Source organism: Arachis duranensis, chromosome 4, assembly GCF_000817695.3.
Source record: "Arachis duranensis cultivar V14167 chromosome 4, aradu.V14167.gnm2.J7QH, whole genome shotgun sequence".
In the NCBI taxonomy this organism is placed as follows: Eukaryota; Viridiplantae; Streptophyta; class Magnoliopsida; order Fabales; family Fabaceae; genus Arachis; species Arachis duranensis.
Genome location: NC_029775.3, coordinates 19,644,672 through 19,669,268, shown reverse-complemented (window position 1 = coordinate 19,669,268; position 24,597 = coordinate 19,644,672). Strand labels below are relative to the sequence as shown.

General features: G+C 34.9%; 2 protein-coding genes and 2 long non-coding RNA genes across 7 annotated transcripts; 2 read left to right on the top strand and 2 right to left on the bottom strand.

The window, feature by feature from the left end:
• Nucleotides 1-760: 760 nt before the first annotated feature.
• On the top strand, nt 761-2,566 carry LOC110279929 (uncharacterized). The gene is made up of 3 exons (XR_008008478.1): nt 761-1,038; nt 1,672-1,893; nt 2,450-2,566. It is a non-coding gene; the product is annotated as an uncharacterized LOC110279929 (long non-coding RNA).
• A 1,599-nt stretch (nt 2,567-4,165) lies between these two features.
• Nucleotides 4,166-8,328, top strand: LOC107483692 (uncharacterized). Of its 4 annotated transcripts, none has more exons than XM_052260954.1 (4): nt 4,174-4,312; nt 4,780-6,312; nt 6,727-6,841; nt 7,705-8,328. In XM_052260954.1, exons 1-2 carry the CDS (start codon nt 4,257-4,259, stop codon nt 5,789-5,791), a joined length of 1,068 nt encoding a protein of 355 aa, XP_052116914.1. In that variant the 5' UTR covers nt 4,174-4,256; the 3' UTR covers nt 5,792-6,312; nt 6,727-6,841; nt 7,705-8,328. The 4 variants fall into 4 exon arrangements, with proteins under 4 accessions (XP_015959783.1, XP_052116914.1, XP_052116913.1 ...); XM_052260953.1 differs by having other exon boundaries at nt 6,968-8,328; XM_016104297.3 differs by having other exon boundaries at nt 4,166-4,312; nt 5,122-6,312; nt 6,727-8,328.
• On the bottom strand, nt 4,248-15,917 carry LOC127746746 (uncharacterized). Its single transcript, XR_008008413.1, has 4 exons — nt 15,823-15,917; nt 15,033-15,312; nt 11,412-11,515; nt 4,248-4,361 (listed from the first exon to the last, which is right to left on the bottom strand). It is a non-coding gene; the product is annotated as an uncharacterized LOC127746746 (long non-coding RNA).
• Nucleotides 15,918-21,846: 5,929 nt separating this feature from the next.
• On the bottom strand, nt 21,847-24,597 carry LOC107483661 (uncharacterized). The gene is made up of 6 exons (XM_016104270.1): nt 24,429-24,597; nt 24,273-24,296; nt 24,137-24,162; nt 23,964-24,023; nt 22,770-23,871; nt 21,847-22,670 (listed from the first exon to the last, which is right to left on the bottom strand). Exons 1-6 carry the CDS (start codon nt 24,595-24,597, stop codon nt 21,847-21,849), a joined length of 2,205 nt encoding a protein of 734 aa, XP_015959756.1.

Here is a 24,597-nt window from a genome sequence, read left to right as displayed (position 1 = left end):
AGACGTAAAGGATTATATCTATAAAATAGCAAAATAAAGTTATGTCACTACAAAATCTCACAAACTATAAATCGGATACAATAACACAGTGTACAAATACCAAGTACTTGATTTGATAGAAGAAAAATTACAAAAGATCAAAATCGACTAAAAAATATTTGATCAGACAAAAAAATGTTCATATCTTAACCTACAACTTAAAAAAAGCCTAAAAAAATGAAGTCTAAGTTACACTTTACAAATAATGTTCAATTCTACACTACCTTAATATAAATACTTCATTTATCCTAATTAACAAATTTAGCATAAACCGAAAATGAAAGAATGAAAACGCTTACTTAAACAGAGTCCATTTGATCACTATCCACAACTACGCATCATATTCCAACCATGACACATAGGGTGTGTGTGGTTGGGGGAATTATAGAACATTCCCAGGAATTTTAAGATGGGAATATAAAATTCCTATGTGTGGTTCAAAGTTAAAAAAAAACATTCCAAGGTAACTTTTATTCCTTGGAATTGAATTACTACTCATTCAATTCCTATCTCCCCCCTGGTTATCTTTCATTCCAATGGGAATGGAATGTAAATAATGAAACAAAAAGACTAAATTACCCCTATTATTTAATACTATATTTCACTTCTTCTTCAGTTTTTTTTGAAGCACTAAACCCTAGCAGAGCAGTTTTTCCCAAATCAGTGAGCTTCACCAACGCCACCGCCACCGGAGTCGGCACCGGCACCGGCACCTCCGTTACTCTAAACGGAAGATTCGTCTCCTTATCTTCTCCGATTCATGTTCGCACTGCTTTTCTCTGTGAATTTTCTTCGAATCTCATATTAAGGTTTGAGTTTTTTCCCAAATCAGTGGAGGCTTCACCAACACCACCGCCATCGGAGCTACACCGGCGCCACCGCCATCGGAGCTACACCGGTGCCACCGTTACCTTAAACGGAAGACTGGTTTCCTTCTCTTTTTCAAGTTCATGTTCGCATTGCTTATCTCTGCGAATTCTCTTTGAATCTCTCGTTAAGGTTTGGGTTCTTTTTATGCTTTCTACATCATATTACACTAATTTTCTGTAATAGACTGCTAATTTGATTAGTTATTTTTTATTTTGCTTGATTTCTTATACGCTCTTTGTGATTATGTTGCATGCAAACAACATGTTTGATGATTTGCCTCAATAAAGAGTTTAAGCTTTTGACATATTTTTACATGCTTAATTTGGCTTGAATCTGACAAAAACATATTTTTACATGCTTAATCTTGTCTTAATTTGGCTTCCCATGCTGTGTACTTCATGAGCCATGCTACAATACACTACTAAGCTTGCATTACTATTGCTCTGCTTTTTTATCCTATTGTCTTGATGAATTTTACATACTAGTAACAATGTAAAGTTGTTTTGGTGGCAATCTAATTTTCAGCTACTGAATCTGTGAGATCTAGTTTTCTAGTTTTAAAATGTATTTTGGTGTGCATGTTCTGGTATACTTATATGTTCTGGTAATATTTGTTACAGTTTCATATGATAGTGCAAGTTTGTTCAATTATTCAATCTGCATGTTTACAGATTTTGGCATATAACAAGAAGCCCTTTAAGTTTCCTCCGATGCTTCTTCAATTTATTTATTCTGTTTTACTTGTTTGTTGATATATTTTAGATTGTTTGTTGATAACCATTGCCCATGGAAAGCAAAATGCCTTTCTCTTCAAGTATTATCCAAGCTAGGCCCAAACTTGAGCAGCAGTGTTGTTCTTGAAGTTTTAGATATGGGTCTGCATGATGAAGCTGAAAAAGTAAGAACTGAAGCTGTCATTTCTATGCCAGTGATGCTTTTCTGGTCTACTCTTGATATATCATCTCCTGTCATTCAAAAGATTGAGTAAGTAACTAAGTAAATGTTTTTGCGTACATGATTTAGATAATGTGTTTGGTCAGGCTTGTTATTTGGTTAGTTTCATTGTAGCTGTTTGTTTAACGTGAAGGCTCTCATCGACGAGATGTTGATATTTGAATTGCAGGAGGTAATTGAAAGAACATCTTTGCTATTTTTTTTCCTTTCCTCCGAACTGTTGCTTCCTTTTTCTAGGATGGATTATGTCTGGAACAAGCATTTCTTTTTCCTTTTCTATCTTTCTTTTTTTTCCCCATCATTTAAAATTCAAATGGCAAAATCTTGTTCTTTGAAGTGTGTTTCCCTTTTATACCTCTATTTTTCATCAAGATTGTTTGATTAGAGGTTTTCTGTTTCCAAGGTTTTTCCTGTTCCAATATTATGACAACTGCTCCTGTTCTTAAGCAGTTCTTTTGCCATTATGTATGTGTCAGTTAAATTTCCCATCACATTGATATATGCATGGAGGAAAGTTGTATCTCTTTTAACAAATAATGCATAGACAAATCTTCTGCTTGTTACATTTTTCCTATCTGTTATGCAGGTACATAAAGAGAGATAATGAGAAGGTAAAGAAATTGGTTCCCATAACACTTGGTCTGTTGTCATGCCTTTATGGATGCAGAGGAGCTACCTCTGGCTTACATACAGATGAATGCCTTTATGGTGAAGTCATTGTTGTTTTCTCTAACCATGTTGGAGATCATTTTGGTGTCTAGTTTCTTCTGAGCATTTTGGTGCCAAGGATGATTAGCAAAAGAACCATAGATGGAGCTGCTATTCAATGTGATACAAGCCTGATGATTGTAACTAAGAACGGAGATTTGAAGATTGCTTTTGTTGAAGTCTGACCACAGTTGGGCTCCAAAAGAATCTTGTGAAATAAACCAATCTATGTTGGGGTAGATGGAGAGATCAACTTGCACAAGAAATGTGGAACCAATGGAGGAGAAGACATCACACTCAATAATTGAAATAATTTTTCTATGTGAGGTTGTAATATTGATTTCATTTTGTTGATGTGTTTGTGTTCTTGTATAAGAGTTGTGCATGTATGCTTACTAGTGCTAGTAATTTTTACTTTTGAGACTTCTTTGTAACTTTCATTTACATAATAGTAATGCTTTTTTAGTAAATTTAATTGTGATAATGTTAATTTTAATTAAAGATATTTGTTATTAGAGGTATTTTAGTAAATTTGAAAACATTAGAATCGATAATAATTTTAACTAAACATATTTTTATTAAGGGTATTTTAGTAAATTTTTTATTAGAAGTATTTTTGTAAATTCAACATGTAAAAAAAAAATAATTTTAATTAAACATATTGTTATTAAGTGAAATTTAGAATCAATAATAATTTAACTAAAGATATTTGATATTGGGGGAATTTTAGTAAATTTAAAAAAAATTGAATCAATAATAATTTTAGTTAAACATATTTGATATTGGGGTATTTAAGTAAATTTTAAAAAAATTTAGAATCAATAATAATTTTAGTTAAACATATTTGATATTGGAGGTATTTAAGTAAATTTTAAAAAAAATAGAATCAATAATAATTTTATTTGAACATATTTGATATTAAGGGTATTTTAGTAAATTTAAAAAAATTAGAACCAATAAACAATTTAACTAAAGATATTTGATATTAGGGGTATTTTAGTAAATTTAAAAAAAAATTAGAATCAATAATAATTTTATCTAAACATATTTATTATTAGAGATATTTTAGTAAATTTATTATTAGAGATATTTTTTAAATTAAAAAAATAATGTAAAAAATAATAATATTTAATTAACTTTATTTTAATTATTAATATTTTAATTTAAATGAGTAAGGATAATTTTGACATATTACATAATATGACTAAAAAATTTAAACTCAACCAAACAAAAATTTAATCATTTTTAGAATTATTATATAATATTTCAATGCATCAAGTTTTATAAACAAATATGAAAATCTTACATTCCAAGTAATTTTATTCCTAAGCATTATATTTCTAAGAATAATATTCTTGAGAATAAAATTTAATCTATGAACCATACACACCCATACAGTCTGCGTAACATGATGATTATGCCCGTAAGCACCACAGAACTTCCCGTAGTGTGTATGTACGTTTTTATAGCCTAATTTAGTATTTTTCTCTTATGCTTACTCTCACGGTGCACAGTCAAACCTTGGTCCGAAATGCATCCAACAACCCAACCCTAACCCACAGCAACCAACAACCCTTTCTCCTCCGTTGGATTGGTTGAACCTCCGAACTGTTGAACCGATATCCGGAATGGTTCGATGACCTCTCAGTTTTCAGAATCTTGGTTTCCATGGCCGCGTGGCTACCATGATTGTTATTGAGAGAAACTTCCACTCAAGACTCTGCATCCACTCCCCGCTTTGGTAAAGATTATCTTCTGCTCTTTCTTGCTCTCTGTCTCATGCGCCCTCACTGTGTTCGATGAAATGCTCCAATCATATATATAATTTTTTTCCTTTCTCTCTTTTGATTATGATTTTATGAATGACTTGTACATGCTTCTAAGTGGCTTCCGCCATAAATATTGTGTACATGCTGCAGTAAGATTGTAAAAAAGGAACATTCCACCATTACGACTGATTTTGTAATGCAATGCATATATTAGTTAGTTATTGGTTTAAATAAGTTATCACCCATCTTCACCTCGTATATAATAATTGAACCACCCAGGACTAGTCCTATGCTAATGAAACTAATGAGGAATAGGAATCATATATGTTCATCGTATTATTCTTTTGAATGTTAGTTATGTATTTGATAAGTATCAGATGTTGTCGTGCTAGTATCTATGGTTCGAATCATCAAATGACAGCTTCTCTTTGTTTAACAGTTGTGAAGTTGCTTCATCATTCTCTCACATTGTTCGACTGCATTGCATGCACAAAATTCGATGTTATATGGGTGCTCTTGATGCATGTCTGGGTAATAAGAAAAACGTTAGTAGCAATTCTTTAGTATCGGTTATTGTAGGATCTAATTCCTATAGCCATGCTCCTAATAACAACTTTAGAAGTTTGAGCATAGTTGGTGCCATGTCAAAATACGAATCTGTCGAAACTCATTCTTTCCTTCAAGCACCGAGTCTTCAACACCGGTTTAAAAACTGGCAAACACTTAGAAAACACAAACTGACAGCTAGCACTTTCGCTGCCGCTATTGGATTTTGGCGTAGGCAAAGGTGCCAGTTGTGGCTAGAGAAGATCGGTGCTATTGAACCATTCTCAGGAAACATCGCTACCTGTTGGAACAATATCAAAGAGGAGGAAGCACTTGAAAGATACAAGCTGATAAGTGGTAATACTGTATTGTTTCCTGAACTTCAGGTGTATGGTGCTAACACTGAAAATGACTGGCTAGCTGCTTCACCAGATGGTGTACTTGACAGAAAGGTATTTGAGTTGTCTTCTCATGGGGTTCTAGAGATAAAGTGTCCTTATCTCAATGGAGACATGAGTAAAGCTTTCCCTTGGTCTCGAATTCCAATTCGCTATATTCCTCAAGCTCAGGGATTAATGGAGATTCTCGGGAGGGATTGGATGGATTTTTATGTATGGACTCCTAATGGCAGTAGTTTGTTCAGGTTACATCATGATGCTGAGTACTGGAATGTGATGGAACTGGCACTATCTGATTTCTGGTGGAAACATGTCCATCCAGCAAGGGAGTTGTATAGTAGGAAAGTTATAACAGACCCTCTTTTTGAATTAAGATCATTTAGACCAGCTCGGAGGCATGAGTTATGTAGTCATATCATTTCTGAAAGCATACGGATTGCTAATAGTTCGAAGTTATTAATGCGGGAAATACGTGGAATATTGCAACCAGATGACTCCCACGGTTAGAGGAAGGACATTAGTGTAGTAATAACATTTTTTTTACAGGGATCCCAATTTTTTTTTGGTGATCTGTTTATATCAGTATAGTTTATGAAGATATTGATGTTGCTGACAGAGGATAATATTGTAAATTTGATATGGTTATAGAGACATCTATGAGAATATATGAAATAAAGAAGTGATTGTTAAATATGATTGGTTGAAGCTGGAGAATAGAGAAGGGGATAGAAACAAACTTGCCAGGTTATGGAACCTTATAAAGTTGGGACATTTGATATGGAGAAAGTGGAGAGTTCAACAGCTGGTACATCTGTCAATACACCACATCATTTCTTTATTTGAGAAAACAAAATGACCTAATATGTGAAGTGAGTAGAATGTTCATAGTATGAAATGTGAATTTACATGCTATAAAGTCTAGTCTAAGGATTCAAGACTACATTCCTTTTATCTTCCTCTCTGGTTTCTCCTGAGATTAAAATCACTTCTCATTTGCAGAGTGACCTGGTTCTCTAGGCTTCATCAAGGTAATTTGTTAGGCTTAATGAACTTGAACTGAAGCATTAGCTGTAATTATCATTTGATTGATTGTTAACCTGTTTCTTCTGATCTCAATTGCTTGGGATATTATCTATGAAAGTTTTAAAGGTATAGACTCAATATAAAGTTATCTCTCACATGCAAAATATAGACATGTAAAGTTATTTTTTTCCTCTCTTGTAACCATACCGCTTCAATTATGCTGAATATGGTCTTTAGGTCACATCTTATTACACTAAAGTCACTTGCGAAGATATGATAATAAGATTTTGGTTGACAACAAATATATTGTTTCTGTTAGTGCTATCTCATTCAAGGATAAATGGTACTTTCTGAAAATGTGAAGTCATAAATTTTAAGTCTTTAGTACCTCTAATTTAATATATTTTCTCATATTAAAGCTATTGCAAAATAGAATTGATCAAAGTGTCTGTGAGAACTCGGCATCTTCATATAGCACTGCTCATTGGTATCTCCTTGGCTGCAATGGACGGTGCATCTTTCAGGTCTCTTTAGGTATTGTTGTCACCAAGTATGTCGATATTTTCTAGATTTTCTATATGCTTGATATTGTTTATCAATGTGTTGAGTTTGTCTTCATCTCTATCTTAATCTCATCTTGTCATTTATAATTGGTGCTAGTATGTGTGGCGCTTTGAATCTGAAGCGTTTACTGCTTAGATGGTCCCCATAAGTCAAAGATGATGTGTTGGACATGAAAATTTGCTCCACGGTGTATGTTGGTTGCTTATCTTAGATTTCATTACCATATCCTTATCATGGTTATAAGCCTTTTATTATCACCTTAATGTTCAAATATAGCTGTATTATGTTATCAGTATTCTGGTGATTCCCAATTCGTACTGGATTCTAATGCATGGTGTTTGTTTGGGATGGAGTCACTTCTTTTCCCTTTGAATGGTGGAACTTGGAAGGTTTGTGGTTAACTCCACACATATCTGTTACAAGTTTTTCTTTTTGTTAGAATGGTTTGTCTTCCCTATTAAAGTGGATTGTTTTACTCATTTTTTTATGACCTACATAAGTTGGTGTATGTAAAGTATAATGTTGGAATATGAGTACACAGGCAATGGCTGGAAAGGAACAGAAAATCTCGTCCTTGTTGGATATGTGACTATGTTAAGCTCAACACTCTAGCTCTTTTACTCTAATTTTTCCTCCTTCAATGAGCATCAAGATTAGTTGATTACCTCAATCTTCCCATTAGAGGGAAATAAAACGAGACATTGTGTGTGTGTGTGTGTGTTTTCTCTTCTTTTTTTTTTTTATTTGGTCGGGAGAGTTTGATTATACCATATTGAGCAAACTTATTAGAGAAATGTTGCTGCTATTTTTGTTAAGACTTTTTTTCATCTTAGGGTAGTAGTGTAAGAAGTGTGTGATAAACAAGTTGAAGATGGATAATAGTGAAGAGTTGCAGTTGCAGAGCAATATTTCAATTTAGAGGTTTCTAGTTCAAGTCCCTTTGCTTGGGTCCAGGCTGCAACATAGTTCAGTTTACTTAGCCTCCGTGATTGCCTGTGATGAATTGTATCCGAATAGAACAACTTGGTAAGCTTGGGTCTTGGGGCATACGAGTCCAAAAGTTTATTCGGACCATCTCAAACAAGTCCACCTTCTCCAGACGGCCAGACCCCAAAAAAGAAAAAGGAGTTGGTCCCAGAGGTAAGCGGTTCGGATTTACCTTGGAGGGCTAGTGTATGCAATTGTTCCCTTTGGGAGCCTACTCATCACAGCCGAATGCGCGACCCAGGTTGTATCTGGATTAGTCGGGGGACGAAGCTCCGGATACCAAGCAGGCCACCAAAAAAAATAAGGCAAGTAAGCATTTCACTTGAGGTTATTGAAACACGTTTAATCTAATTGCAAAAAAAAAAAAACGTTTAATCTATTTAATTTGATGCTGACTTGAGGGGTATTAGTTTCTTCAAGTTTGTTTGTTGTTGCTACATAGGAGTAATACTCTAATTTTGCAAATCTAACCTATTTAAATTTCTATCACTATCATTCCTTTTTTTTCTTTTTTTTTTGGTTAGAAAAAGAACGAAACGAAATCCAAAATAAAATGATTTCTAACGTTCATCCCATTAACATGAGTATCACAAAATAACCAATGGGCCCACTAATTATCCATTAGGATGTATAAAATAAGTGTCAGTAAAAAACAGGCTCAAGAAATACCGGCTATTAGCGAGCTGCTGATTCCAAACTCGTGTCTCATCGTTTGAGAGGCTAAATTTCCACATCCAAAGAAAAAAGGGGGCTAAATCTTAACAAGTTGGTATAAAAGGTTAATGCATCTTTTGGTTAATTTAATTGATAAACAGAAATCAATGAGATAATAAAACTTGATATGAGGAAGCTATCTAATAGAAATTAGTTATTGTTCTAGATGCGATTCTCACTACATTAGAATTTATCCTAAAAGTGAAATAATTATAATTAGAATGGGGTTTACATTTTGAAAAAGATTTATAACAGTTATTTTTATGCAAAGTTAGTTGAGAATTAATTCTAACTAATGAATACCTTCATATCATTTATGGTATTCATTGGCCCTATAGTGTTTATAATAGCTTGTTATTTATTGTGGCATTGTAAGAACTTGACTACTATTAGTTTATTAGGATGTATTTATTTGATATCTCTTATAAATTAAGACACAGACACAGAGTTAGAGACACAAAGACATAAAGATATGCATAAAGACATGATAAAAAAATTGTGTCTAGTAGTTATGATGGACAAAACATAGATTTTGAAAATATCTATTTTATCCTTCATAGCATAAAAAGTGTCATTATCATCTTCATCACTTTCAACTCTTCCAATCTTGTTTCTCATAGTAATTTCAGATCTAATCTTATTTTTTTAAAAAATAAAAATAAAATTAATGGTATAACCAGAACATTTATCTAATAAATTTCATAACAAAACAAGATTTATAATATATATTTTGGAAAAAAATTAAAATGAAGATAGATAAGCAAAGAAGCACAAGGAGATAGAAACGAAACAACAACAGAATAAAGATACTCACATTAACACTAATCTAATTACAACAAATTCAGTGTCAAAAAATAACAGTTAAACTAAACCCAAATAACTAAATCCGCATTTAAAATATTATTATCCAAAAAAAAACTCGAGGTAAAGTGTGAAACAGTTAGAGCAACGGACACTTGCAGTATTCACATTGATGGCGAGTCCACAACGGTGAGGGAAGGGTGATGCTGTGAGACCTGTGACAACGAGGAAAGGAGAGACGCCGAGATGTAGAGGCAAGAGACAGAGGAGAGATGACACAATGGTGAGAGGAGAGGTTGAAACGGTGGAGTTCCAAGTAAGGGATGTAGGTAGCAATGGCAGCGAGGAGGCTGAGGGAGGTTGGAGGCGAGACAATGTTCACATGTGAAATTTTCAAAAAATATTATAGGTAAACTCGTCCAAAATAATAATTCAATTTTTGTCTCAGGTTAAAAATATGTCTCATCATTTAGGAAAGACACAAAATACACATATTTCATGTAGTTTTATGTGTGTCTGTATTTCTCTATTTTTTTGTGTCTTACAAAACAAACATTAAACGTGTGTTACCATATCCATGTTTTTGATAGATATGGACAGTAACCAAATGGGCTGTTAGTTATGGATAATGCACATGCCTTTTTGCCCTAGATTGTAGGATCATAAAACCACTTGAAAAGTTTTTGATAATCATCCCATCAAAGAATTTTATTTTAGGACCATTTTGGTAATTCTCTCTCTCTGAGCCTTACACACTTGACCGCAAGCTTTTCTTGACCTCTATGAGAGGAGGCTACGTGAGAGGAGGAGCCTCTAGAGTTCACACCCCAAGAGATAGCCAGAACGTGGAGAGGGGACCGCACGAAAAGGTTAGAAAAAGTAAAGAAATCAACTGAGGAAGGAGGAAAGGAGTTCATAAGAGACACTGCCCTTCTACCAAGAATGAAGGATTGGATGGTTGAGGAGGAGATAGGAAAAATGACAACAAAAAAGTACAGAACAGGCCCAACTGAAGGTGGAGAGGTTGGTCGAAGTTGGAGCCTCAAAGCCCAACTCTTTTGCGGATACTGTTCGAATGAGGAAGAGCACTAGAGGAGGGCACACACAAAGGGAGCAGGAACCAAAGACTAATGGTGGTGAAGACACAGATATGGAAGAAAGACACAGAAATAATAGTCAAAAAGCTGCCGAATAGAATATACAATTTAGTCATAAAGGAAGGAGTGAAAAGGGAGCTCAGGAAGGAGTGGTGGGACACCCTCATTGTCAAGCTTCTGGGGCGAAAGATCTCCCTGTTAGCCCTTAAACGGCATCTGAAAGTTATGTGGGGAAAAAAGGGGAGCATTCATGTGATAGATTTGGAAAACGATTTTTTCTTGGTCAAGTTTTTCAGCTTAGAGGACCTGGACTTTGCACTCACTAAAGGACCTTGGAAAATACTTGATCACAACTTGACAATCAGGTTTTAAAAACTAGAATTCAACCCTTATAAAGCCTCCATTTACATTATTGCTGCTTGGATTCGACTACCTGAATTAGCAATAGAATACTATTACAGAGCTATTCTTGAAAAGATTGAAAATATTGTGGGGAGGACCTTAAAAATAGACAATAATACTGCAGAAGTCTCAAAAAAAATGTTTGCTAGGATCTGTGTGGAGATGAATTTGACAAAGCTGTTGGTTGCTCAATATCAGAGAAATAAAAATAGTCATCAAGTAGAATATGAGAGGATTCACCAAGTTTGTTTTCAATATGAAAAGATAGGACATGAAAAGTCTAGCTGCTTAAAAAAATAAAATATAAAGGCTGTACAGAAAGAAGTTCAACAGACACCCCAGGAGGTTGAAGATAAGGGTAAAATAGAAAATACTTCAAAAGACAAGGACAAAAATATCATGGATGAGTGCATAGAAAACTTTGGCCTATTGATGTTGGTCCAAAGAATTCCACATGGAAAGAAAAAATGGAGAGAAGGTACAAGTAATGGAGGTATTGCAAAAGAAAAGAAAAAAATTGTAGAAGTGGAAAGACAAACCTCTCGTTTTGCAGTGTTGGTCAATACAGAGATAGTACAGAGTGAGGATGACGCTCAGGAGAACCAGCATCAGCAGACAGAGAAAAAAATCAGTCCTGCCCAAACTGTTCAAAATAAGAGCAACAAATCAGAAACTAATAATAGACTTAGTCATGCACCAAAAATCCAACTCGACCCAAAAATAGTGACACTCTCTTCTACCCAAAACATTCCATTAAAAAAACAGCTTTTGCAAACCAACCAGAACAAACTAATAAACATCCTAACAAAAAATTCTCTTCTCTAACCACACAACTAGAAAATAACTCACAAGATAAAAACTTGGCCCAACTTTCACAGAACTCCAATGATCAACAAGCCACCCATTCAGAACCAAATATCCCCTTATACTACCAAGAGAATTGGGTTAGCCAAATCTCTCCTAGCCCAACTCTTACTTCTGAAATTTCTGAGACTATACCCCTCTGACCCCACACATGAGGAACCCCCTAACCCCATTAATATGGATTTTGGCTCCATAAGTTTCACTGCTTTAGATGAAGCTATGCAGCAGTTTGAAAATGATGAAGGCCAAGCAAGAGAACAGCAAGCAGGAAAACCTCCACATCAAGTGGAGGAAATGCAATGCTCTTGATTATTGCGTGGACTTAAGGTTCTCAGCTAGTAAGATTTTACCATGTACTTTGTTTCTTTCTTATCTAGATTTTATCATGAAGATAGTAGCTTGGAACATTAGAGGAGCTGCGAATATTGCTACCATTCGCACCCTAAAAGAAATTAAAAGGCAACACAAGCCTACTATTACTCTTCTCTACGAAACTAAGTACAGTAAATATAGAGTAAAAGAAGTCATTAGAGATATGCAGTATAATTTCTACCATATCGAAGAGGCCGAGGGTTATGTGGGGAGTATATGGGTTCTTTGGAACCAGCCTTCTATCAGGATTGATGTTTTAATATCACATCACCAGTTTATCCATATGGAGATAAGAGACCAGCAAAATAAAGTTTGGGATCTCACAATTGTGTAAGTTAGTCTCCAAGAGAGAGTGAGAAGAACGTTGTAGTCTTAAAATAGTTGCTGAAAATATTGCAAGAGCTTGGCTTGTGGTTGAAAATTTTAATGAGATTGCTGATGAGGGAGAAAAAAGGGAGGAGCCAGTGTTGATAGAAACCCTTCTAGATTAAAATTATATGGAAAAATCACCTCACTTTTAATGATTTCATAAGCAATTTGTGGCCGAAGGACTCCTTATTCTCTAGAGCGCTCTCATCTCTCATTACAGCTCTCAAGAAGTGGAATAGGGAGGTTTTTGGTAATGTCTTCAAGAGAAAGAGAAAGTTACTAGGAAGAATTATAGAATTCAAAGAACACAATCATATGGCAGGAACTCTTTTTTGGAATATTTGGAGAGAGAATTAAATCGGGAGTTAGAACAAATCCTTGAGCAAGAAGAAATTCTATGGATGCAGAAATCCAAGCAATTGTATTTGTGGATAATAGATGGAGATTGTAACAAAATATTTTCACACAAAAATAGCCATAAGAAGAAAGACGAATAGAATTTTGAAGCTGAGATTGAAAATCGATTGCTGGAGTGAAGATCAGGAGGAACTTAAAAATTCAGCAATAACTTACTACTTAAAGCTTTATATGGAAGATTATTTTTGCAGCCCTTGTTTCAGAACCAGCACTACTTACCATGAATTGAGCAACCAAGATAAGAGATCTATTTCAAAAGGTCCAAATCTTGAAGATATTAAAGCAGCTTTGTTTAACATCGATTCGCTAAAGGCCCCGAGAAAGGATGGGTATCCAGCTTATTTCTACAAAGATAACTGGAATACTATCCAAGAGTCCCTATATGCTTTTATTAGGTATATTTAGAAAAATTCGCAGGAGATGGGAGCCATCAATCAGACCTTTATCATCCTTATTCCAAAAATAAAACAACCAGAATTTATCAACCAATATAGGCCAATTGCTTTATGCAATGTGATCTATAAGATTATTACGAAGATTTTAATGGCCAAAATCAAACCTTTCCTTGTGGATCACAAATTTTTCGACCAATCCAGTTTTATACCCGGCAGAATCATTCACGGCAACATAATCATAGCAAAGAAAATGACATATGATTTAAGGAAGATGAGATGTAGGAAAAAGTATATGACTATCAAAATATATTTTGAGAAGGCATACAATCATTTTAAATGGAAGTTCATTCTTCAGTGCCTAGAAGAGTTCGGAGTAGATGTGAAAGCTAAAAGAATTATTGAGGCATGCATCAGTTCAATCACATACAAGATACTATGAAATGGAGGAAAAAATGGTACCATCAATCTTTCTCGGGGACTAAGATAGGGGGATCCCCTATCCTTCTATTTTTTGTGATAGCCATAGACAAGCTCTCTCATATCATAGAGGAGAAGGTTGAAACAGGAAGCTGAATAACTATAAAAGCGGCGAGAGATGGACCAAACATTTCTCATCTTTTATTTGCTAACGACATCCTTTTGTTTGCAGAAGCATCTGTAGAAAAAATGGACACCATTATGGAGACCTTCAACTCTTTTGGAAAGGCATTGGGATTGAAAGTAAATCCAAATAAAACTTCAATAGTTTCTTCAAAGAATATGGATAACAGAGATAGAGTTTTAATCATCAACATGTGTGGCTACAAAGGAAACTCCAGCTTGAAAAGATACTTAGGGGCTATGCTCACAAATAACAAAAGGAAGAAAGAAAATTATAAAAGCACCATAGATAGAGTGAAGGCCAGAATCGGTGGATGGAAAGCAAAATGCCTTTCTTTGGCAGAGAGAATAACTTTAGCTCAATCTACTATCAGTCCAATTCTAAACTTTGATATGCTGTACAGCCAAGTCGCTCAAGGTATTTATAAAGAAATAGAGAAATTATAAAGGAACTTTATCTGAAAAAAAACTGATTGAAGAAAGATGCATGCTACTAGCTGGGAATTACTTTGCAAATAAAAAAAAATTGGATGGCATGGGACTTTAGAAACATGTCAGTAATGAATGAGGCTTTTTTGCACAAAATCTTCTAGAGAGTCTGCACAAAAAAAAACAATCTTTGGGTAAAAATTTTAAGAAGCAAATACGGAAGAAATCAACACATTGCCCAGAATATTATCTGCACGGCTTCAGATTCTCCATTATGAAAAAATCTTGCTAGAGTCTGGAGTACCTTTAAGAAAAGCATCTCCTTTTCTATTGGTGATGACATAAGCACTATGATATGGACTGATAACTGGGTTAAAGGTAAGGGAAGGCTTATCGACAAAGTCCAAAAAGTAATTGAAGATAGTTTTTTAAACTTTGCCGTAGCAGAAACAACAGACAAAAATGGTGAATGGAACATAATTTGGCTGGAGTAATTCTTCACTAATGATACTATAAAGAAAATAGCAGCTATTCACCCCAGAGAGAAGATTTAGGGAGGGATAGGCCTACATAGAATTTAACCCCATCAGGAGAATTTTCTGTCTCTATTGCATGCTACTGCCTAACTAATCGTATCGAAATTACAGATCACATATGGGAGATAATCTGGCAATAGCAAGGAACACAAAGAATTAAGATGTTTATGTGGCTTACCTCACACAAGAAATTGATGACTTCTATAAGGAAGAACAGAATCTTTGGAGCTTGTCTAGATTGCCACCTTCGTCAAAGAACCCTAGAAATCATAATCCATGTTTTGAGAGATTGTCCGGGAGCGTCTTGCATGTGGGCACAACTCATCAACCCTGCAAAAATCCAAAACTTTTTTTCGAGCTCCCTTCGAACCCTGGTTGAGATGGAATCTCACAACTGAGCTAGGTCAAAATCTCCAAATCCCGTAAAAATCTATTTTTAAGATGGGATGTTGGTGGACCTGGCGATAGAAAAATAAAAAAATTTTTCATCTTCTTTTAAAAGACTTCAAGCAGCAAAGAAAATTATTACTCAGTTTGTAACAGAAATAGCTGAAGCTTTCAAGAAGTAAGATCTTATGAAACAAATGAGGACAAAAATAAAGATTCAAGTTGCTTGGAAAGCCCCTTAAAAATTTGGATAAAGGTGAATTCAGATGGGTCATCGAACGAAAATCCAGGTTTGGCAGGATGTGGAGATTTGCTGAGAGATAGTCATAGAAGATGGCTAGCGGGGTTCATGGCGAATTTGAAATGTTGCGCCGCTTTTCAGGCAGAAGTTTGGGGAGTTTGCAACACGCTGAGAACAGCCTGAAATTTGGGAGTTACACATTTGATATTGGAAATGGACTCCATGAGCATTTGAGATTTTGCCAAGAAAGAAAAACTAAAGAGAACACCCTAATACTGGTATAAAAAGAATTGAAAGATGATTTCAAAAAGATTGGGAAGTCAAAATTACATATACTTACAGGAAAGAAAACAAAAGTGCGAACTGATTGGCAACAGAAAGTTTGAAGATGGAACTTGGGTATTACTTTATTGATCTTCTTCCAATAGGGATAAAAGCTCTTTTAGTTAATGATATAAGAGGTAAGTAGTCCCCGTTTAATTGCTGAATTGTAAACTCCTGTTTTTGTCTTTTGGAGGCATTAGCCCTCTTTTTTATACTAATAAATAAATAAATAAAACTATCCGAGAATCATAAAATACATCCAAATTCAATGGTATAGCAGCGAGAAGGTGTTTGAGGTTTGTGTTTTTATAATTGACACCTTTATTTAATCATGTTTAATCTTACCTTTCTCTTTTTTAAAGTATAATTTTGCATGGTCAATACTAAATAAAATTGATAAATTTTAGACAATCAAATTTTTTTAATTACGTTTAACCAAGTTAACTTTATATATACACGTTTTTTAACGTCCTTGTACGTCCATCTTTCTCCCCCACCACATCTTTCTTCTTCTTTTTTTTCTTTTTTTCCCCTTCCTCCTCCTCCTTTATCATCGTCATTATCATATTTTTTTTTCTTAGTTTAATATCATACAATAATTTAACGATAACAAAAATACATAATTTAGTTGTAAATGATACAGAATTTTAGAGAATAATATAAGAAATTTATTGAAAACGGTAATTTTTGGTAAATGACACAAGAAATTTTTAAAAAATCTGTCATAGTTAAAAAATTTATGTGTCAAAATAAAGAAACTTCTTATATCATTGTTAAAAAATTTTAATACTATTTTTTTGATAAATTATGCACAATTAAAATTTTTTTTTTTCGTTATCTTCTTCATCATGATCATTTTCTTTTTCTTTTTCTTCTTCATATTCTCTTTCTTGTTTTATTTTCTCACAATTCTTTTTGTTTGTCACGGTTAAAAAATTCATGTGTCAAAATTAAAATTTTTTTTGTATAATAGTTAAAAAATATCGATGCTATTTTTTTAATAGATTCTATATAATTTAAAATTCTCTTTTTCTTTTTTTTGTCATTGTCTCTTTATTTTTTATAAATTTTTTTATTTTANAAAATTCAAATAAAAAAAGAAACAAAAAATGAAGAAAGAAAAAAAGAAAAAAGAAAATACAACAGTAATAAAAGAATAATAATAAAAGAATAAACAAAAAAATTATAAAAAAATGTGTGATTTATATATATGTTTTGTGAATAATTTTTATTAAATTTAGATTAATTTAATTAAACTTGATAAAAATCTTTAGATGTATTGGAGAATATGTGTTAAATAACGATTCATGTTAAATTTGTTATGTGCACTAAAAAGACGAAGACATAAATATTGAGACAAGCACACATACATAAAGATACTGTTAAAAAGTATTGTGTTTGTCAATTATAATAGATAGAATACATATTATTTTAAAAAATTTATTTTACCCTTGATATATGAAAAAAATTTATTAATTGCATCTCTATCTTTATTTGTGTCTTAAGTAACAAATTTATATCTTACCTTTTTGAAAAGACACAAATTACATATATTTTATAAGTATTAATGTGTAACAAAATGAGCATACAACAAGTAACTTCACAATACTAAAAATCTAAACATCATTATTATTATAATTTTCAAACTTTATTCAACAAATTTTTTTTTTAAAATAAAATTATGGACGAATTAATATGTATAAATTGTCAATATAAAATATTTATATAATAAGTAGTTTCATGAAAGGTTAATTAATTATATGGTTTATACCGCTTTTTAATTTACATATGGAACCATCGAAGGTGTAGGACTCGAATATGGGGGTGGGGAGTGCTTCACAAAATGGTGGTGTCAGGGGGAACAACTCGGACCCTCCGAGTTCCAATCACAACACGCACGGTCCGAGTAGCTTGCATTTGGTTCACGCCAGTTCCCAACTCGGACCCTTCGAGTTTCATGAAGTTTACGGACCGCCCAATTTCCAATCAAACCAATCGCACGGTCCGAGTTTAGTGCCACACTCAACACGCGTCGCTCTCTTGTTTATCCCTGAACGGTGCCCCTAAAAAACAAATAAACACCTTTAACCCTCTCTCACCATCCGAAAACAAAACACATCTCTCACAGTTTACTCTCACACCTTCTTCTTCCTTTATGTGAAGCTGGGTTTTGCATGGTGAAGGAGAAACAATCATGCCCAAAAAATATAAAGTTAAAGATGTTAATCGATCTGAGCTTAAATTATTCATTATCTCAGTGATTTTGATTATGTAAGTTTTTTATAAATTTTTTTAGATTTTATAAGTTTTTTATATTTATAATTATTAATATTAAGAATTTAATTATTATGGTTGTCGTTAGAAATGTAGTTGAAGAATATAAAAATACAATGATTATGACTAATTTTTCAATATTTGTTAGATTTTTCTAATTTTTTTTACATATTTTTAATTAGAAATATTATTATTATTAGGAACACGTTATTATTATTGATGGAAAGTTTTCGGTTGTAATAAAAAAAGAACTAAATAGAATGGTTATTCAGTAGAGAATGTTATTTATTTTTTTAATTTTTTATTAATTTTTAGTATAATTATGTGTAAGTTAATCATATTTAAATGTTTTTTTAAAAAATTAACTATAACTGTTATCGATAAATTTGAATGTTAATGTTATTTTTATTGTTATTGTGAGAAAGTGTTAATGCTGAATGATTAATAAGATTATTTTAATTAAGCCATGTTAGGTTTTATTATGACAATGTCTAAAGTTTTTAGAATATGAATGTTAATATTTTTTAGAATATGAAGGATGGCATATACTGATTGTTAATATTTTTATTATTGAGAAAAAAATGTTTAACAAATGAGTAATTAATATTAGATATTATTTAAGATGTTGTAATATTGTTGAGAGTTTTCATTAAGAATAAATGTATTAGTAATGAATTTTTTTTTTGCAGTTATGAATAATTTTAAGGATTAATTTACTAATTTTAAAAGTTAAAAGAATTAGTTATATAAGGATTCAGTAAAATGATTGATGATGGTAAGTTAGTTTTTGTTAATTATATGACTAGTAATTTGTTATGTTTTTTTGTAAAAATTAAGAATGTTGACATGTAACCACCCAGTTCCTCCGGATCAGTACAACGATAGGGCGGAGGAGCATTTACGAATTACTGGGTTCTATCATGTGTCTCAGATTGGGATAGTGCAGTGTCAAAAAGCATTGGTAAATGCTCTAATCGAACGTTGGTACCCAGACACACATACGTTTCACCTTCCCATTGGTGAATGTGCCGTGACTCTTGAAGATGTGGCTCTAATTCTTGGTCTTCCCACAGATGGTCTTCCAGTCACAGGGATGACAATGAGTAATTTTGAAGCCATGGAGGCGGAGTGTTTGCTTCAATTTGGGGTTGCACCTCGAAAGTAGGACTGTAGATCAAGCTGCATAAAACTGACCTGGCTGCGAAATCTAAAAGAGAATTTAGAATTGACTGACGAAATCAGTATACAGAGGTATGTGAGGTGTCATATTATGTTGCTGAACTTATTGATGTATTAGCCAGCTGGAGTATGTAATAATGTCTCATAAAAGCTTAATATGCTCCTACAGATATTTTTCTATTGATGTATTAACCATCATATTATATAATGCTACAGATATGTTATAATACTAGATTGTCATTAATTACTAGGTATGTGAGGTGTCACATTATGTTGCTGATTGGGACGATCCTGTTTGGGGATAAGTCTGGGGCAGGTGTGCACTGGAAATTTCTACCATTGCTTCGTAATTTTGTCAATATTGGACAGTATAGTTGGGGTTCGACATGCCTAGCACACCTTTACAGGGCGTTATGCAAGGCATCTCGTTATAACTGTAAGAAAATAGATGGTCCACTAACACTTCTGCTCGGTTGGGCTTGGATCCGATTGTCATATCTATCGCCGCTTCCTAGAGAACCCCGGAGTTTTCCACTAGCAAACAGGTAATATTATGTTACAATGTACCCGTTTCTTGATATTTAAGATTTAGTTGAGCTAATTGAGGACATCGTATTAGGTGGCGTAACTGGGAGTGTGGTGACCGACGATATAGATATCTGAAGCTAGCTCACTTTAGGAAGGCATTTGATGAACTTCAGGAAGGCCATGTGTGTTTTAATTAAAGAAGTATTAGTTTTGGGGTTATGGGATTCGACAAAACTATGAGTCATTGTTATTGTTATTTGAATTGTGGGTTGTAATCATGAGTTTCCTTTATTTTTCCAGTTTGTCTGGGTTGCCTATACTGTGGATCGTGTGGATCCGAACATAATTCCTACTGAAATCTATATGCAGTCGGTTGTATGGAGCGCTACAGTTCCGTTGGTGTCATTTGAATGTATCGAGTGGCATGCTACCGATAGGAGTTTCGTTCAGGGAGTACCTACTCAGGAGCAGAATTTGGATAAGGCGCATGGAGAGGTTTTGACTGGTCCTAAGAATCTTAACTGGGCCACGACACCGACTCATTCAATTTGGGTGATGCATTGGACAAACAGGTATCACTACGTTCTTTCTGAGCTTCCTATGCCTTCACAGCATCCATTGGATACTTACATGAACTGGTACTGATTAAAATATAGGGACCGCTTAGCCTTGTCGAATCTTGTGGGTGAAGAGAATGATGAAGGTAACGATGATATGGATGCGGGCAATGAGGATATGGATGAGGGTAATCAGGATACCGATGAGGGTAGTTAGGATATGGATGAGGACAATGAAGAGCAGGAGCAACATATATCACCTCCAAATCCGCCTCCACAAGAACAACCTCAGTCCTCAACCCAGTATCTACCTCAGACACAGTTCACCCCGTCATTACCAGTACAGCAACAATATTGGGGTATGTCACAATTTGAAACAGGTGATGGAACTTCTTTTAGCCAGTTGCTTGGGTTCATGGCTGCAGATGCAGCACAATCACAATATGGCCATCAGCCTGAGTTCATGCCAGGCAGGTATTCGTTGGATACGAGGTATCCAGGCCATACCTCATCCGTTGCTTCTGGAGGGTTCGTATCTATCGACTCTAGTAGGAGTGAGGGTGGACGCGGTGTTCTTAATAGTCAAAATCCTAACCAGCTTAACATGGGGCTAATTGAGGAAGACACTAACGCACTCGAACAAGAAACCGATGCGTATCTAGTAGATGACCCGGATGCCGAGGGCGATGATGAGAATGATGAAATTGAAGAGTTCGATGAGGATGAAGAATCTCGTAACGATGGTATTATGTTAATTATTTTGCTTTACATATTAGATTACTTATTTATTTTGTTTGCATAAATGGCATCTCTTATTGGGTTTTCCTTCTTGATTTGTAGTATTTATGTTGGTAATGAATATGTAATGTGCTGCATCTGCTTGTTTATTCAAAATTGTTTACAGGTCAGGCATGCAGTCCGGATGACAACGTCAAAGGTTACAATCTGAGGATTGATCCGCCACGTCGGAGCGCTAATCGTTTCACCCCTTCTATCTTCAAAAAAGTGGCCAAGAAATGCAAGAACTTTGTGAAGGATGTAAAGTGGACAATGAGAAAGTAGTTGTAGATTTATGTTTAGAGTTATATGTATTTGTTGGACATTATGTACTAATTACTTTGTGTAATGTTTAGACTAATTTGTATGTGTTGGACTTTGTATAGAGTACTTTGTATGTGTTGGACATTATGTAATAATGAATTGGACTATGGTAAGATTATATTGTATGTTTATGTAACTTATGTTGCAATGAACTTAATATGCTCCTACAAATATTTTTCTATTAACCATCATATTATATAATGCTATAGATATTAACCATCATATTATATAATGATACATATATGCTCCTACAGATATTAACCATCATATTATATAATGTTACAGATATGTTATAATACTAGATTGTCATTAATTATAAGGTTACATATAGTAAGTAGGTCATGTTACCTCAATTTGCTCATTCAGGTTATATTATACAATATCATCTTAAAACTGTGAACTTAGGGGGCATCTCTGTTGGTATTTGAACCAGCTGACCGACGGCATCTGCTATGACTATGTCCCTCAGCACCACATAGCGTACATCGCCTAGGACGATGTAACATCTGTGTGTCCATCTCATTCGGAAAGCGCGTCATCCTGGGGTGACCTTTCGTTACCCGTCTTAGGTATGGATTCGGTATGAACCGAGGTCCGTTGTAAGCAAGCCATGTAGTGAGATTACCTGGTGGCCTAATCCTTGCTCGGTACACCCACCGCACTTGTTCCATCTTATACACATCATGAACATACAGTCGCCAATCCAGTCGCTGGTTGGCACAACATGCGAAGACATGTCTGCAGGGGATCCGGTCCACCTGGAACTCACCACAGTCACATCGAAGGCTACATAGATCGACTGCAAACTCTAGTCCGCTTGGCATCTCACGAACCTCAAAGACCTGATTCTGGCGGTCAAAGCAACTAACCTGGATGTTTCCTGATGCAAGTTGGTTTGCATGCAACTTCGAGGTCACTATATCAGAAAACACATGGCCAGCATTGATCCGGGCTTCCGCCTCCGCTCTTTTACAGGTGAACAACTCATTTAGCCTGTAGAATGTTGCCTTCACAAGAGCAGTAATGGAAAGATTGCGTGCACCCTTCAAAACTGAGTTGATGCACTCCACTAGATTCGTCGTCATGTGACCCCATCGGTACTCGCCATCAAAGGCTAATGCGTACTGTTCGCGAGGAATTCGATTTAACCAGTTTGTGTACGCCTCGCCCCGGTCCCGTAACCACTGGTAACGCACTTTGTACTCCCCCACCGTCCTCGAATATCCTGGTAGATCACAGCATATAGAAAGCAAAGTAATGGAGGTCAATAGATTTATTTAATGAAAATCTATTAATAATTTGCTTAAATTTAGTAAATGTTTACCGATGTTGACAACAAATTTTTGGAGGTACGGTGCCTTGAACTTTCTCAGAAAATTTGACTCTATATGCCTGATGCAAAACATATGAAAAACTCTAGGAGGTGACCAAGCTCCGTTACTGCGTTCCACAGCTGCATTGATGGACTCGTGCCTGTCGGATATTAGACCCACACCATCTCGAGTTACAACATGTTGACGCAGGTTACTAAGGAAAAAATGCCATGCATCATAAGTCTCTCCCTCCACAATAGCAAACGCAATTGGGACGATATTGTTGTTGCCATCCTGTGAAACTGCCACAAGCCGACAACCCTTATACTTTCCGTACAAGTGAGTCCCATCCACCTGGACAATTGGCTTACAATGTCTGAATGCCCTAATACAAGGGTAATAACTCCAAAATACACGATGCAGTACCCGAATATCACCCACCAAGTCATCGCCTTGATATGCAGGCATAGTCTCAAAATGGACAACAGTTGATGGCTCCTTGTGACACATGGCCTCAAACCATATAGGCAACGCTTCATACGATGCTTCCCAACTTCCAAATATTTTTTCTACTGCCCTTTGTTTAGCCAACCATGCTTTTCGGTAACTGACGGTGTAGTTGAACTTTGATTGCACTTCTGCTATAACCGATTTTACCTTTAAGGAGGGGTCAGCCTCAACCAGTGGCTTTATTGCTTCTGCAATTGTGATAGAGTCCAGCTTCGAATGATCCTGTGAAATGGTGGCTGTGGTACAGGTGTGACTACCATTATACCTCCTTATAACCCAACAGTACCTCCTGCTGATCAAACTAACCCTAATAAGCCAATCACACCATGACCCATACTGTGTACACTTGGCATAAAATGTCAACGGCTCAGACTCATATACTCGGTAGTCTACGCTTCGTCGTATGGTATACTCCTTTATCGCCTTAATAACAGCTTCTCTGGAACTGAACTCCATCCCGACAGCAAATTCACCATCTGCAACGATAGGAATTTCTGCTGGGACAACCACCATAGGAAAAATTTCATTAATACGCAGATATTTCAAAACCGATTCCAAAGGTAAATCAAATTTCACTGCATCCAGTATGCTATAAATCCAAACCTTCAACATGTTATGATGTCACACTAAACAAAATAAGCACATCAGCAGCAAATGTAAAAATCAGATCGAATCGGCCAGTTCGACCGGCAAACCAAACGAACTGCACCGGTCCTGTCCGGTACATGGCATTTGAACCGTACAACGGATCGAACCTGTGCAGATAATAATTACAAACTCATGCAATTTGCTACAACCATATTATAGACAACTTAAATATTATTTTCTAATAAATACTTGTAGCATATAAAAGTAAAAAAAAATCCACCTGAACAGGTCGAGGACCGGTTGGATCTGACAATTACGACATTCAACGTATGATTAAATAATGCTAAATAAAAAGTAAATTATTCATAACTCAATCAATGTCTAACTAAAAAAACACTTCTACTACAATTGCGTACCTGCAGCCATATATTCCGGAAATTCTGAAACATGCATGGCTTCCAAGTCTAAAACTCACATGAATGATGGCTCCTCAAACGGCACTTCGTTTGCGAGTGCATTTGCCACTTCTGTCACATCTGGGTCTATGGTTCTGTCACCTTGATCTTAATCACCATCTGGAACAACAAATTTATAGTTGCTTTCGAACTCTTCTTCACTGTCACTATTATAATCTTCCCGTAGAATATTTCGGTCAGCCTCAGATGGTTCAAACTCAACATACAACTCGATGAACGAGATCTGAGACCGGTTTTCAATATACATTGAAAACATCTCCTGCAT

Bases quoted from the DNA above. Each gene is read 5' to 3' on its own strand.
- LOC107483692 (XM_052260954.1), top strand. From the start codon at position 4,257: ATGATTGTTATTGAGAGAAACTTCCACTCAAGACTCTGCATCCACTCC. The intron at 4,313-4,779 runs GTAAAGATTATC...TTTGTTTAACAG, and splicing joins TGCATCCACTCCCCGCTTTG to TTGTGAAGTTGCTTCATCAT.
- LOC107483661 (XM_016104270.1), bottom strand. From the start codon at position 24,597: ATGCAGGAGATGTTTTCAATGTATATTGAAAACCGGTCTCAGATCTCG. The intron at 24,297-24,428 runs GTGATTAAGATC...TGCATGTTTCAG, and splicing joins TAAATTTGTTGTTCCAGATG to AATTTCCGGAATATATGGCT. The intron at 23,872-23,963 runs GTTTGCCGGTCG...AACATGTTGAAG, and splicing joins GGACCGGTGCAGTTCGTTTG to GTTTGGATTTATAGCATACT.